The 16007-nt window shown below is 35.5% G+C and overlaps 1 protein-coding gene across 2 annotated transcripts in view; it reads left to right on the top strand.

Moving 5' to 3' along the window:
- Positions 1-16007, top strand: part of UPF2 (UPF2 regulator of nonsense mediated mRNA decay) — a 54064-nt gene that overhangs the window by 21983 nt on the left and 16074 nt on the right. For both annotated transcript variants that reach the window (XM_063153724.1, XM_063153723.1), the window contains 10 exons: positions 933-1046; positions 2253-2369; positions 7244-7429; positions 7946-8149; positions 8869-9144; positions 10527-10710; positions 12766-12905; positions 13923-14027; positions 15016-15114; positions 15801-15968. In XM_063153724.1, the coding sequence (XP_063009794.1) occupies positions 933-1046; positions 2253-2369; positions 7244-7429; positions 7946-8149; positions 8869-9144; positions 10527-10710; positions 12766-12905; positions 13923-14027; positions 15016-15114; positions 15801-15968 (1593 nt within the window). The remainder of the gene's footprint in view (positions 1-932; positions 1047-2252; positions 2370-7243; positions 7430-7945; positions 8150-8868; positions 9145-10526; positions 10711-12765; positions 12906-13922; positions 14028-15015; positions 15115-15800; positions 15969-16007) is intronic.

Here is a 16007-nt window from a genome sequence, read left to right as displayed (position 1 = left end):
CAGAAGTTACAAGAATTAGATATTCTACTCCATCTGTGTTGAGTTTTCTGTAAATTAATAACTTGCTTTTAAAATGAGACCTGACCAATTCTAAAATTTCCACTACAAGGCTACTAGTGTAGTGATCACTGTTATCATATAGTATTTAATTCAGATTAGATTTTACAGTTTCATCTGTCAAAATCTTCCACACAAACGTATTTTTCAGTGTTGTTTCCTTCACTTTCTTTTTAAGTGTTATAACCAAACTTCTTGTGGTGCACAGTGGTGATTCCTTCACCATTTTCTGAGCTCTGTGGCACAGATTTCTATTTTTTTTCTAATATTGACATTAAAAATGTGTCTAAATTGCTCAGACTTACTTGAATCTTAACAATGTTAACTCTCTCAAAAAACCTCTCTCTGTTGGGGAAATACAATTTTCTATTTTGTGGGTTATGTTTAGACATAGATATGTATCTGTGTTTGGTTCTTGAATTTATGCTGAATGTCAGTAATTTCAAAACTCTGCACATTACTAAATCTGACTTTAAAAAACCATCAATATTTAATGTTACCTTGAGGACAGTACAAGTGGCCCTATTCACATGGAGACTTCTTATTGATTCTGAAAATGTAGAATCTAGAATTCTTTATCTCTGCTTCATTGTGGCAAAGGAGGAGGATGTTAGAGTAATTAGGAATAGATATGTTGGAGGAATTAATTGTTTTGGGGGGTAAGGAGATGGGGAAAAGAATTGAAAATCTTCTGAAGAAACAAGGTTGTAGGGAGGGTTTTAAGAAACCCAATGAGAAGTGAAGGTGGAGCTTGAGGAACAAAGTGGTACCAAACGCTGCTGAATTCCCAGGTTTGTTTTGTGCATGTTCAGATCAAAGTAATTTAGAAGTGGGTGTTTTTGAGGGCCTGCAATCAATTTCTGGCTGTTTTTTAGGTAAGAAAAAAGGACCAGATCAACATTGAAACAAAGAATAAAACTGTGAGGTTTATTGGTGAGCTCACCAAGTTTAAGATGTTCTCCAAAAACGATACTCTGCACTGTTTAAAGGTTGGTGCTGTGGTAGTCCTGTACTCCTGTGTGTGCTGTCAGTGTGTCCCCATCCTATTCCCCTTACTTACCTGCTGCTGCTACCTGAATTCATTCCATGGATGTTTTAAACCTGTGGCTGCTGTGTCTGAGGAGACTTTTACAGCTGCTGTAGAAGTTGGAAGGTTTTACCTCTTCTAATGGGAGGAGTATATTAAAATAAAATTCTACATTTGGACGTAACCAAACTGCTCATCATTTTCTTTGGAAGTATGGCAGTCATTGCTACTTACTAATCTGCTGTACATTGTAAAACTTCCATAATGTTGATTTTAATTAATGTTTCTGTGGAGAAAATAACAGTAAGGGAGGGAAAAGCATTTCAGTTGTGCAAGGAGAGGCTTTTATGCCATTTTAGCACGAGGTTTTGTTTGTTGAGGAGTAAAACATCTCTGGAAAGCATTAATCTGTAGGCACATCATCTCACTTTGCATGCTGATAAACATTCAAACCTTGATGTCAAGTCCCAAATTAAAAATAGATTTTAAAAAATAAAAGTGCCTTTAATAAAAGATGCTTGAGACTCACAGCTTAACATCACTTCCTATATGAGTAGTTTCTATTCATTGACTTGTTAGATATCAAAGCTGAATTCCTAAAGAAATCATAATCACTCATGATTTCACCTCTCTTGTGTATAAAATGCTGTAAAATGCAAAGCTGTGTTAATTTTAGTTACTGCTTAACTGCAAACAGTGCAGTTAGGTGTGCTCTGAGGTTACTGTGCCCTTGTGCAGTGTTATTGGGTGGTTTGGGTGGTTTTATGCTGGTCTTTCAAAAGGTCCTGTTCTTCTGAAGCCTAAATTTGGGGTCCATAACCTGTTCTTATAAGAATTTTTAAATGAGAATAATCTTTTGAATATTCATGGAATGGTTTGGGTTGGATGGGACCCTAAAGATCATCTATTCCAGCCTCCAAGACTTGGTTTCTCAGAATTCCATCCAAGTGGCCTTGAACATTTCAGGGATGGGGTATCTACAGCTTCTTTGGGCAACCTGTTCCAGGGCCTTGCCAATCCTGACATCAGATCAGTGAAATCCACTGGCATTTATTCCATAAAGAATTTAGTCCCCCAGCATTGTGTCCAGTCTGGTAGATATAACTTCATGTTTTCTGCTGCTGAAAAAGATGTTTAACAAGCTGTGCTTCATATAAATACATTCCAGATGCTTCTGTCAGACTTCTCTCATCACCATATTGAAATGGCATGTACCTTGCTGGAAACCTGTGGAAGATTCCTCTTCAGATCACCAGAATCTCACCTAAGAACCAGTGTTCTTCTGGTAAGAGAAAACTTGTTGTCTTAAGGGGGAGGGTGTCATGTTCTGACTTAAATTACATCTTTCTGAAACTATTCTCTAGAGCTCCAGTTGACCTAGAACCCTTTTGATGTATTGAAAAAAAATGTAAGAAAAGGAATTCAATTTCTGAAGTACAAAGCTGTTGCTGTTGAACTACTCTGCAACCTCATCCTCTGCAAACCCAGAGAATGAGGTTGAAAGAATATTGTAGCTGTACTTGAACATGCCTGAAATAGTGTTTGAGGGGAAAAATAGTATTAAAAAGAACCAAACATGATTTCAACTGAAAGTGAAGACATTTGTGCAAGAGGTGGTTTCTATGCCCTGTAAAATGATCTGGGGTTCTACATGTGGAAAAAAAAAAAAGTTTCTGAAGGCACTAAGAGAAGCAGTCCTAGAAGTAGAGATTGGGAATTAAGGTTAGAATTGGGATCTGTAAGTCTGGAGAAGTACTGGCAACGACTTAAAAATAACAAGAACTGAATAAATAATAACAAGAACTGAAAAATATATATCCTGACTTGGGAGACAATCCTAAAACTCTCTGTCCAGGGCATGACACCAAGTCAGACATGGTTGAAGAAGATCTTCAAAGACAGATTCACTTTCCCTTAACCAGTATTCTCTCTTCTTGTGCTCTAGTTAATGGAGAAGCTATTGCATATTTGGATATATTGTTGTACAATTTCTTTCCCACAAAATACTGTTTTTTTCTGAACCTCTTTGAATGTCAGAACATTTGTTGAGGTGGTGCAGTCATGAGAGGAAAGAGATGGGGAAATTAACTGCCAGTTTCTTGGCTCCTGCTTTTTGTAGCAAGTGTACTTTGTATCTTGAAAGGTTTGAATCTCAATTTTGTAAAGATTTTCTAGCTGATGTGTTGTATTGTGAAATATATTCCTTTCCATAATCAAGGTTTTTTCCCTTGAAAACTCAGTTCCATTATCTTTAAAAGACATTTTACTCATTGCTATCACTTTATGGTAGTTAATAAAAGTTTTAGAAGTCAGGAAAAATTAAATACTTATACCAGAGCTGCTTTTTGTAACTGACTGCTTCTAGTATTGTGCATTATAAAAATGCTGACTGTTAGATTGGATTGCTGGAATCTGCTGGATGAATGCTAAACATGGCTTAACTGGGAAGTGCAAGACAAACCACAAACACTGTTTGAATTACTGAGGCTTAAAGCCTCACAAGGCTTTGGATGAGTGGTCTTTTCTTATTCATTGAGGAGCCAGGAGAAGGTGAAAGATGGCAAATAAGTTTGGACTATCTATTTATTAAGATGTAAAACAGGCTAAATAGAATTCTATTCTGCATCCATCTTAATAACTGCATTTTCTAACATTCCCCTAAAAAACCTACAGAGATTAATTCTGACTTAAATAGTCTTAAACAAATTGGATCATAGTCTTATGGTACAAGTTAGTGTGAACTGTGGAAAAGATTTCTCTCAAAGCAAGCTGATAACAATCTTGTGGTAAAAATCTAAGCAATTGTAAAGCTGATCTACTCTTATGGGTGGAATTAAGGCCTGTTGATCCTCTAAATAATTATTGGTCCTAATCTTTACTGCTGATGATGTATTTTGTAGTAAGATTCCAAACAGGCTGCATGTCTCTTATTAAAGACAATGTGGCTTTGTCCTGGTGTAGAAGAAAGTCATAGTTAAGAATGGATTTTAAAAGTAATTAAGGAAAAATTACTTATTGAGAAGTAAAGTGTTCTGTAAGAGCATTGCAAATTTAGTGGCATTCAGTAACTTATTCTAGTGATCATATCCTGGTTTTGTGGAACTACTTCATGTTTTGCAGATTATTTAGAGATTCTCCTGTTATTAGGACAATGTTTATTTCTAGTAATGGTCTTCTTGGCAAATCTTTCAAATTCAGTGTCCTTTATGTAATTTAAAATACTAATGTAAAACTAGACTGGCTTTAGGATTGATCAATTGATAAATGAATTACTTGAATTGGATTATTTGAATTGGAGCTTTGAAAGGAAGATCAGCTTCATCTTGATCTAAGTTTCTGTAACATAATTGAGTTTAAATGTCAAATTCTTGTATTATACTATTGTGGTCTGGCTGAAAGAATATTAAAAGGTTCCTGATGCATTTTTAATCATTTAACTTAGACAATTGTCTTAAGCTTGAGGGGCAGATCACTTGTGTTAGTAAATATCCAGAACTTAAGGTACATGGTGACTTCCTCCTTGGTGTGGCTGCTTTTACTGGTGCTCTTAAAACTGGGAGATGTTGTTTGTACAGGCAGAGGCTGTGGCAAAGTAAATGCAGTTCATGAAGAACTGAGTTAATTCTCTGTAACAATAACATGCTTCCAGGAAATGAAAAATTTCCATTTGGAACTGTCAGAAGGAGTAGCAGTGCAGGCATTAAAGGGAAGCAGGAGCTGAACAGTTTCAGTATCTTGCTATAATCTGATGTTAGTTATGCTGAAATGCTTTCCAAAATTGGAATTCTCATGATGCTTAGGTTTTGATTAGTTACTACTTTCTTTTTTTTTCCTAATGGTCACCACATTTTATTTTGAAATGCTTCTGCAATATATGCTGCATGCAGAAAGATTGTGCCACTCACCAAGAAGAAAAACCCAAACAGTTTTAATATTTTAACATGGATACTTTAATGTTGTTTGTGGTCTGTTTTTATCAGAACCTAATCTTCAAATGTAGTGCTTTACCTGTGTAGTTGTTCATTTTAGCCTAGAGAAATGAGGACCCAAAATAGCTGATGGGCTTAAAGCACTTTGGACCACAGGTCTTGCTTTTTTCTTCTGAATTGCATCAAGGTTTTTATCACTACAAACAGTGTACTGTTATGATTTCTCTTTCCTGCCTGTCCATCTGATGCCTTAGCTGACAAAGGACTGAAACAGTTTCTTGAAATGCTGAAGATTTTAATAAGTAGAGTTTAAGACTAATACAATCCACTTACAGTGAGAACACACACTCAGGACTGCTCAAAACCTAATAAATTACAGTGATGTTGAGACTTCAGGTAGTGCATATTGTCTCTTCTGGGAAAAAACATTTAAATGATAAACTATTATTTCCAGTATAATGTACAACTTTTTATAACAGGAAAATGCACAAATTGTGTAGATTTAGGGGGTTTAAAATGTTATTTGCAAGCCCTTTTGCCATTTTCTCTGTTCTGCTTCACTTTGACCCATTTCATTTTTCAGTTTATAGCATAGCATGATAAATGCTTTTAAGGCAGCAAAGGTCTATTTTCCCTTGATCTATCTAGAAAAGGTGAAACATTTTCAAAGGTAACATTAACATATATGACATGGTAAAGTTTGGGAATTTTCTACTCTAAGTGTTTTTTCCCACATAAAACAATTTATGTACTCAGTTGTTATGTGCTTGTGCATCTGTTGGGTGCTTGTAGGAAAATGTGCTGCTACTGAGAGAAATTTCCCATTTGGAAAGGAACAGTCTCACATGGAATCAAAGGAAAGACCATTTGTGTTGTGGAAAAGGTTAAGAATGAAATGCCTTAGGCTTGGTGTCAGATGGAGACCTTCCTGGTGATAGATGACTAAATCCAGGAGGAAACTTGGATTATTTGTTGGGTTACTATGTTACACAAAGCTGCTGTTCCTCATTGAATTAGCAGCTGAAACTCAGGGTTATGGAGCTCTTTGAGTGCATTGACATTTCATTTGAGCTGAAATGTCTGCCTTATAAAAGAAATTTTAAATTGTTCAGGTTTAGCGTAAAGGCCACCAGCATGAAAAGTAGTGAGCATGAAAAATAGTGCTTTCTCACCAGTAATCAAAGGAGGTTTAAACTCTTGCTTGGTTTATTGGACTGCATGAATTGATGTACTAATATTTGTGTGTGTGAAAGAGTTCTTAGATGTTAATTTTGTTTATTAGGAGTTATAAGTTACTGTGTAACCAGCCAATAAAGTTTACACAGGTCCAGTTTCCTGATGAGCCACCATAGTGTGATTTAGAGTATATAGGATCACTTACTGAATTACACCTATATATATATAATTACACAGGTGCATACTAAAAAGTATTTAATAATGGAATTAAGCTCATCCTCAACTGTAAAAATCAGCAGCTTAGAACTGCTTTTTTTCATTCTTATACAGAAATCTTAGATAAAAGAAAATTTTAAACCCCACAAAACAAATCTTGACTTACATATCTTAAGTGAAGTATGGAGAAAAGATTTTACTAAGTGGGGAAAACAGGACAATCATGACAATTAAGCACAGTAATTAGTCTTACTTGTCTCATTTTTCCTGAAACATTACTTTATGGTAGATTCTGTTTTTCTTGCAGTCGATTCTGCTTGGGTAAACAGCAGTAATGGAGCATGGAGTAAGGAAAATTCTATTGTCTAAACCTTTGGAAATTCACATGAAACCATCAAAAATTCTCTGATGCTGATGTAAAAAGTAGATTGGCAGTCTTATGATAGTTCACTGTGTTTAAGACATCAATATTGCAGCTACTTTAGTTAAATAAAATCTAGTTAAATAATGTTTTAAACAGAGTTCCTAGTAGTCTTATGAGCCATTTATCTGAAGAATAGCATTAAGATTTTGAGTTAAATCTTAAATACTTTTCTGAAACCTTTTTTGCCACAGGTGAGCCATTATGAAAATAGGGATCATAAAGAAAAATGACCATGGAAAGAGCAACACAGAACCATATATATGTACTTTGTCTTTTTTTCTCTCTACCCAAGCTTTTAACTTAGAGTAAATATGAAGAGTTGCAGAAAACTATCCCAAATGTAGCTCTAAAAGCCTTTGTCTTGAACATGTGGCATGTCAGCATCTCTAACAGGTCATTTGCATTTGTTTCCAGGAACAAATGATGAGGAAAAAACAAGCAATGCATCTTGATGCACGCTATGTTACCATGGTAGAAAATGCCTATTACTACTGTAATCCCCCTCCAGCTGAAAAAACTGTGAAGAAAAAACGTCCTCCTTTGCAGGAGTATATCCGTAAGCTTCTCTACAAGGATCTCTCCAAGGTCACCACAGAGAAGGTAAATCCTTTCAAAATCTTTAATACAGTTTTTGCTGATAGTGGTGTAGTAGTAACTTTGGAAAATACTTGGGGAGGGCTATGGTTTTTCAGTTGTAAAGAAGAGGAATAAAATGGTTAAATTTTAATAAATTAATAAAAGGGTTTAATTTCTTTTATTGGATGCTCCAGTTGTGGACCTGTGTTCTCAACAGCATCATATGCTGAACAAAGGGAGAGTGAGATGAGAATCATTGTGTTCTGTACATTGTGTTGGGAGAGTAAGGGACAAAGGGCTTCAGTTAAATACAGACAGTAAGAGCAGGGAAATGATGGAACAGCCTTGGACAGCTTGATCAGTAGCTGGGTTATGTTCAGAAATCTTCCATAGCCACTGCAGGCCTGGAAGGTTCTGAAGGAAGAACAAGGTTGTTTGCAGGTGCTTACAGGGATTTCATCCCAGCCAAGAGAGAGGGGGGAATGACATCTTGATATTTTACCTGCTAAAATGTGAAGCTTGTCTTAAAATTTGGTTTAGGTCCTGAGACAGATGCGCAAGCTGCCTTGGCAGGATGCAGAAGTTAAGGACTATGTTATATGCTGTATGATCAACATCTGGAATGTGAAATATAATAGTATTCACTGTGTAGCCAACCTCTTAGCAGGGTTGGTCCTTTACCAGGAAGATGTGGGAATTCATGTTGTGGATGGAGTGCTAGAGGATATTCGACTAGGAATGGAGGTAAACAATCAGAATCCTTGCTGAGCTACACTCATCTACTTCTGTTGATAGGAAAGCTAAAATAATTGTGCTTAAAGAAAGGAATCCTTGGATTCTTTTTTTTTTTTTTTTTTTTGTCTGGTGACTTTTCTACCTCAGTTACTTGCTTTGTATAGGTTTGTTTAAATGAATAAAATAACTGTACCCATAAAAACCCAACAAAACCAAACTAACATTACTTAAAACAATTGTTTTGCCTCCTATATCTTTGACAGTGTAGACAGATTTACACAACTTCCAGTAACTTTGGAGGCCAGTCCATATTTTAAAAGCTGTTATAATTACAAGATTTCTCTGACTGAAAAGTCACCATAGATTTAAGATGGAGTGTATGCTAAATGTATTGGACCTTACTAGCTGACCAGCTTTCATAGCTACTTTTTAATGTTTACTTTCATGTAATGTTTTTAGCCACAAATAGGTGTCTTTTATTATAAGATATTCTGTCAACTTCTTTGTACACATTTTTCCTTTGTAAAAGGTTGGTTGGGTTTGGAGTTTTTTAATTTGGTTTGGTTGGGTTTGGGCTTTTTAAATTTGGTTGGTTGGGTTTTTTCTAAGAATTTCTATCAACGTTTTTATATGCTTTTTTCCTTTGTAAAATGTTGATTGGGTTTGAGTTTTTAAATTTTCTGTTGTGTCTGCATGATAGTGAATTTTCTTGTTCTTTTTTGATAAAGGTTAATCAACCAAAGTTCAACCAACGGCGGATCAGCAGTGCCAAGTTTTTGGGGGAGCTTTACAATTACCGAATGGTGGAGTCAGCTGTAATATTTAGAACTCTGTATTCCTTCACCTCCTTTGGTGTGAACCCTGATGGCAGTCCTAGTCCACTGGACCCTCCAGAACATCTTTTCAGAATCAGACTTGTCTGTACTATCCTTGATACCTGTGGGCAATATTTTGACAGAGGATCCAGCAAGCGAAAACTTGATTGCTTCCTTGTATATTTTCAGGTATTCTAAATTTTATGCAGATCTGTAAAGTTCTTTAACAAGCTAATATAAGTCAGTCTGGTAGGTATTTATTTCATTGTTCTCTAGCACTGTAATTTGTAGAATCTTGTCTGTCTGGTAGCAGTTTTAGTTTCAAGTGATATGTCATGTTGAATTATGCCAAAATGATCTGGAGGCACTCAGTGCTCACATTGGGGTTTGCTGAACTTGAAGTAGAGATTATTTAGGCTGCTGTCCTCAGCTAATGGTTTTGTAGAGAAAGAGGAGCCAGATACTTCTCAGGCATGCATGGTAAAATAATGAGAGGTATGGGCACAAGTTGCAGCAAAGAAAATTCTGACTCAATAAATGTAATGAAGTGAGGAAAAGATTCCATAATGAATGTTTAAGCACTGAAATGAGGAATTCCAGACCATGAAATTCCTGCTAAAACTTACTGGATTTAATTTATTTTTATTTCTGCTTTTCTCTATAATTTATACTAAAACAAGAGTATTAAAAAATTAAAATTAAGGCGATAACTTATTTCAGACCTTAAGGATACAAATCACTCATCTGCATGCTAGGTATAAAATGGTGTTTTGAAGTACAGAACCTCAGAATGGTTTGGGTTGGAAGGGACCTCAAGGATCACCTTGTTCAAACCCCCTGCCATGGGCAGGGACACCTCCCACTAGACCAGGCTGCTCACAGTATGACATGGTCTAATTTTTAAATGCAAAAATAAATATTTTGGGGAAAACGTCATTATATTCCTGTTACACATAATAATTTCACTAAACCTTCCTCTTGAGCATTTAGTAAGTATCTTTAAGTAAGATTCTGTTACTAATACTTCATTTTCAGATGCAGTTTTGGCAGCACCTTGGTTCTCAAGTTCTACTGTTAGGTTCACTTAAAATCAGCATTAATTTTTTACAGTGTCACTGTAAGAGGTTTATGTGAATTTATTGTAAAGCAAACTGGATAAGGCAGTTGAAGCTGGCTGCAGTCTTAGGATATTTTTATGATGCTTTCTCCCTTTCCCCATAATATGCCTTTGGGGAAATGAATTTTCTTGAAAAGATTTGGGGAATGGAATCAAAAGCTGGCTGGTTGTTAAATGGTCATCTCTTGTAGAAGGAGTTTACCATGGGAAGGCACTTTCTTGTCAGGGCTTTTTTGTTCAGTCTTCATACTTATAAGAGTAATTACAATTCTTAATGTTTATCAACCAAGTTTTAGTGCTATCAAAATATCTAATAGTTGTATGAAACAGGAGAGTTGTGACATGAAAGCTTTTGCATTTTTTACTGTACAAACATAACATTTTAAACTTCATAACTTAAATGGCTTATAAACATCAGTGTGCCTATAATTGATTTCAATATTTGGTGTTCTAGCGCTATGTGTGGTGGAAAAAAAGTCTGGATGTTTGGACAAAAGAGCACCCTTTTCCTATAGACATAGACTATATGATCAGTGATACCCTGGAACTGCTGAGACCAAAGATAAAGCTCTGCAATTCTCTGGAAGAAGCTGTCAGACAGGTGCAAGACTTGGAACGAGAATTCTTAATAAAATTGGGTAAGAAAATGTGCAAGGGAAGTTGGGTGTTTTTTACAATTCCTGTAGTTCTTAAAATTGTCTCTTTGTGTTGGTAATAGGTAACTTGTTATTGTTATGATCATTTATTCTCATGATAGAAACATTTTTGTACCTTTTTTGCATATTTCTTTCTAATCTTAACCATACAAAATCTCTATAACTCTAAAGTAATAAATGTTGTAAAAAAATAGTCAGTATGAATACTCTTTATATAATAGTGTTTGGAGAGCAGAAGTGTGTGTATATATATTAATTTATGGAGTCATATGGTGCAAGTTGTGAGGAAGAAAATCATTAATTTAATCAGAAAAATGTAGTAATCACACTAATTTCAGGAAAAAACAGTTGGACTGGTAGCACAGCTCAGTTGAAAATATTCTGATTAGTGAGTATTTAAACAGTTATCATCATATTAACCTTTAAACCTATTGTTCATGTCCATTCTTAGAAAGTGTTGGATACTACTGTACTCATTGTTAAATGGAGTTATTATCTAACATTCCATTTTTATTTGAAAACAATCTTGTTCATTAAAAGAGTTTATATGTAAATTTTACACTTATAAAGTGTTAATTAGAGCACTTCACCTACTTGGACACATTCAGTTTTTAAGAATAATCCTTTCATTCAGTGAGATGAGTATGTCTAAAAGCCACATAAAAGGTTGCAACTTCTATTTTTAGGAGAAACTTTTTTTAAAATAATGCTCTTTATTTAATTGACATGCCTTGAAATTCCCTATGTAGTAACTGAAAAGCAGATTAGAATTCCCCTGTGGTGTGATCTAAACTCATGGTTTTCATGCTCTCAAAATGACAACCAAGAAGAAATATATGAGTTATATAAATGATAATATTCTTTTGAAAGGTACTCAGCACTTCCTCCCTACAAATAACAGGAGCTTGACAAAACTTTGCTCTGATGGCTGACCCTAAGTGCAGTTGGTCAAATGTTAAAAAGGAATGGCAGCCTGAATAGTGACTGTGTTGACTCCTCAGTAAATTCCTAGAGAAACTAGTGGTGTAGAAGTCTGACTTCAGGATTAAGTGGCTTTGTCAATTAAGAAAAGAAAAAAAAAGGATTTATAAGAACAGTAGTGTATGCTGGAAGTTTGGGGATTTTTCACTGGATGACATAAGCATTGCAGTAGTCATTCTCTAAAAACAGATCTTAATTTTTTTCCTGAATCAGAACCATGCTCAATTCTTAAATACATTTTGACTGAAATTTATATCTAAGATTAAACTGGATGCTGAAACACTGGAAACAGCTAAGACTAATTTTTCACTTCTGTAGAAATGGTACAGATAATGGTATTAGACTGAAGGATGCCTTACTGAAAGAAAGAAGATATTTGTGTTTGATATTTTACACACAAAGTAAATTAAAACATCTTGAGGGGCAGAAAGCAAGCAGGTCAGCAAGAGAAACTGCCAGATGAGCTAAACACTCAGTGTAAGAATGTCAGACCTGTCTGCCAGGAGCATGAGCACACCAGGCAGTACTTGTGGAAGGGACTGTGCTGTCCCAGAGATTTCATGCAGGCACCTACATCCTCAGGGCTTCAAGTACAGCCTCAGCAATAGGAGGGAGTCATAAAGGTTTATTATAGGCTGAGAAAATTGTTGTTTGAAAACTGTTAATTGACAGTAGAGGGAAGTACAGCAAAGACTTCAGGGGCTTCATGTCTCTGATTCTGCTGATTTTGTGCAGCCTCTGTAGTTTGGAACTCAGATTTTGTTGTGTGTGTCAGTAGGGCCCACATTTCGTGTGAGGATGTTTTGAGGCAGTTTGCACAGCTTCTTCTGTTCTCTGGGAGATTTCAAACATTTCTCCCTAAGGTTTTTCTCTTTTTCTGACAGGACATTATTACCCTTTATGTCTAAGCTAACTATATAGGAAATGTTTCATTCATTCAGATATTATAAGTTTTAGTGCTCAGTGACAATGGACTTTTGATGTGATCTTCCACATATAACTTCAGTGGTTATATGTGTTCTAATGTTCTAAATCTTTCTCTTTTCCAAATTTCAGGAATTGTGAATGACAAAGATTCCAAGGATTCCATTACAGAAGGAGAGAATCTGGAAGAGGATGAAGAAGAGGAGGAAGGTGGAGCAGAGACAGAGGAACAATCTGGAAATGAAAGTGAAGTAAATGAGCCTGAAGAAGAGGTGAGCTTAATCATTACCTTGCCTCATGTAAAAGTGATTTTCTTTACTTGTTGCTTTCTGAAGCCCTTCTAAGTCAGAGCTAGCAGGTGAAATCTGGGTGTGCACAGCCCAGTCAGTACTGTGAGGATATTCCCATCCCAGTTCTGTCTATGTGGAAAACTGAGGGTCTGAGGCTTATTCCGTATTTTGGCAGAAATTTGAACCTGACAGCTTTGCTCAGGGTATGTGCTGCTTCTCAGCAAGAAGATACCTTCAGCTTTTGGCATGAAAAAAACTCACTTTCAGATGACTTTCTTTATCTGTTTTAGAAGCAAATGTATTGACTAAATGTCAAAGCAGTCATTAGGAAAAATTAACAGGTGTTCAGAGTATGTCTATGCAATATGAATAAATAAAAGATTTATGGAGCATAAAGCCTTCCCTGTTTACTGTGCTAATAATATTTTCAATCAAAAGTGGTGGAGCCAATAAAAAAACCCACAAGTACATAGAAATTCTGATTTGTCACTATGACACAGCAAAGCTGACGTGATAATGTTATTGTTACAAGAAAATGAGTTCATCAAGGAAATACAGATCAGCTTTTCTCCATATGCTTGGGCTGGTTGATTTATTAATAAGCTTTCTTTCAATAGATGTCTCTCAGCCTTGAAGGTCCTGAAGTTTGTGCCTTCACCCAAAAATGAGTATCAATAGAATCAGAAACAGTTGCAGCATGAGGAGGGCACCTCTGGAGATCTTTGTATTTCCCTTCTTTGAACTTGAGTTCTTGCCAGTCCATTCCTCCAGCTTGTGCAGTTCCCTCTGAGTGGCAGCATGGATCAGCCACCAGTGCCAGTTTTCTGCTGTACATTTGTGAAATTAGTAATAAAGCTGAGTTCAGACTGAAACATTAAATAAAAACCAAACAAATTTACAAAGACTTAACTAAGCAACATGAAGAGTTTAGGAAAATGTTTGAGGAACCAGCTGTCTTTCTTGTTTTAGATAATCAGCAGTTAACATTGAATATTTCAGGAGGGCTCTGACAATGAGGAAGAAGAGGGTGAAGAAGAGGAAGAAGAGAACACGGATTATCTTACGGACTCCAATAAGGAAAATGAAACTGATGAGGAGAATACAGTATGTATTGAGCTGGAGATAAGTGAATTGAATTTGCATCTTTGGTTTTCTTTACTCAATGTTTTTGCCATAACATATCTGGAAAAATACAGCAAAGACACTTCCTGCTATTCTTTCAAATACATTTTATAGCTTATTTTCATGTATGCATACTTTGGTTATTACCTTTTGAAAATTTTTATGCTGTCAAATTTGCTACAACTAGTTTTCTTAAGACTGGGAGCTTTCACAGGTACCTAGACTGGAAAATATTGTGTAAATGATGGTTTTGCAATGCCAGCAGTAGTAGCAAACTGGTAGGATACAACAAGGTAAACCAAGATCTCAAAACAGAAAAGAAGACAAGCCAAAAAATGCAAAATTCCTACAATACAAATTTGGGGTTGACAGATCCACTAAAACAGTTCCACTAGATCTCAAAACAGAAAAGGAGAAAAGCCAAGAAATACAAAATTCCTACAATACAAATTTGGGATTGACAGATTATAATGTTTGCAGCTAAAGAGCCCACCTGGCTGAGCCTGAATTACACTTACATAGTAAGGAAATAATGAACATTATAGAACAATGTGTTATGGTGCTGCCTTCTGACATTTTTGTTGTCATGTTGTGCTTTCCAAAAAAATTGAAGGGTAGCCTTTGCCCTGAAAATATCATCTAACTTTATGGACCTAATGGAAAATTGAATTAGAGTAGGTGTGTTAATGATAGAGACTTTTTTTTTATTGTTGCCACATCTTGTATGTGTCCATGTACCTGCACACGCACACACAGAGTCTGTCAGAATGTTATGAGTGACCATAAATCAGGAAATAATGACTTTCAAAAAAACAATCAAGGCTGAAAACTTTCTTAGAAAATTTTCATTCTATAAATCTTTTGATTGTGTATGATATAGAAGCATTAAGGATATTTTCCACTTACTTCTAGACTGAATATTCCTATTTCTGAAACTAATGTAATGGATGATTTTTTCCCATTGCAATAGGAAGTAATGATTAAAGGAGGAGGACTGAAGCATGTCCCTTGTGCAGAGGATGAGGACTTCATTCAGGCCTTGGATAAAATGATGCTGGAAAATCTTCAGGTATAAATAGTTATTTTCTTAATTTGATGTACAGCTAAGTGTAGTTGATTTTTTTCTTAAAGTAAATAAGTGATTAATGCTTAGGTTACCATACTAAAGGAATGAAGACTTTTTTTCCTTTGTTTTGGCCTCTTCTCTGAAGATGATTTGTTTGGCTTTTAGTAAAATAGCTGTTACTTGTATTGTTTGCCCAGTGAATACATGATACACTGACATATATTTTACAGAATGAGTAATGAGTGCATCAGATACTGTACAAAACTTCTGACTTAATCTTAGGTTTTAATAGGTTTAAAATGCAGATACATTTAAATTTGCATAAGCTTTTTAGTACTTTGTTTTCTTAGTCACATCTGGTAAATATTTCAGTACTGAGTGTAGCAATCCCTGTATAATAAATGTATTAATAAGATGTACAAAAAAATAATCTTGAATGAAGAATGTGCATTCTACAGTGTGTCTCATCAGGTCTCTAGATTTCTTTCCCTAAGAGATTGCCCTGTAATTTTCTTCTTCACAAGCAAGGAAAACAAAAGGAAAATAAAGTAAGCCTAATAAATGTAGTGATATATATCTTCATTTTCCTGGAAGGTAAAACCTTTTCTCAGTTGTGAAAATATGAAAGTTGCCAGCCTGAGTGACTGTGTCAGCATCTGATCATTTATAGAATTCACTTTTTTTCATAGCAAAGGAGTGGTGAATCTGTTAAAGTGCACCAGTTGGATGTTGCTATTCCTCTGCATCTCAAAAGTCAGCTGAAGAAGGGCCCCCCACTTGGAGGTGGGGAAGGAGAGTCAGAGTCTGGGGACACAATGCCATTTGTCATGTTAACAAGAAAAGGCAACAAACAGCAGGTAAGGTATAGATACTGTTTAAAGAAATAAAAACCTTTC

The sequence above is a fragment of the Melospiza melodia genome, chromosome 4, assembly GCF_035770615.1.
Source record: "Melospiza melodia melodia isolate bMelMel2 chromosome 4, bMelMel2.pri, whole genome shotgun sequence".
Taxonomy (NCBI): domain Eukaryota; kingdom Metazoa; phylum Chordata; class Aves; order Passeriformes; family Passerellidae; genus Melospiza; species Melospiza melodia.
This window is presented reverse-complemented; position numbering and strand designations above follow the sequence as displayed.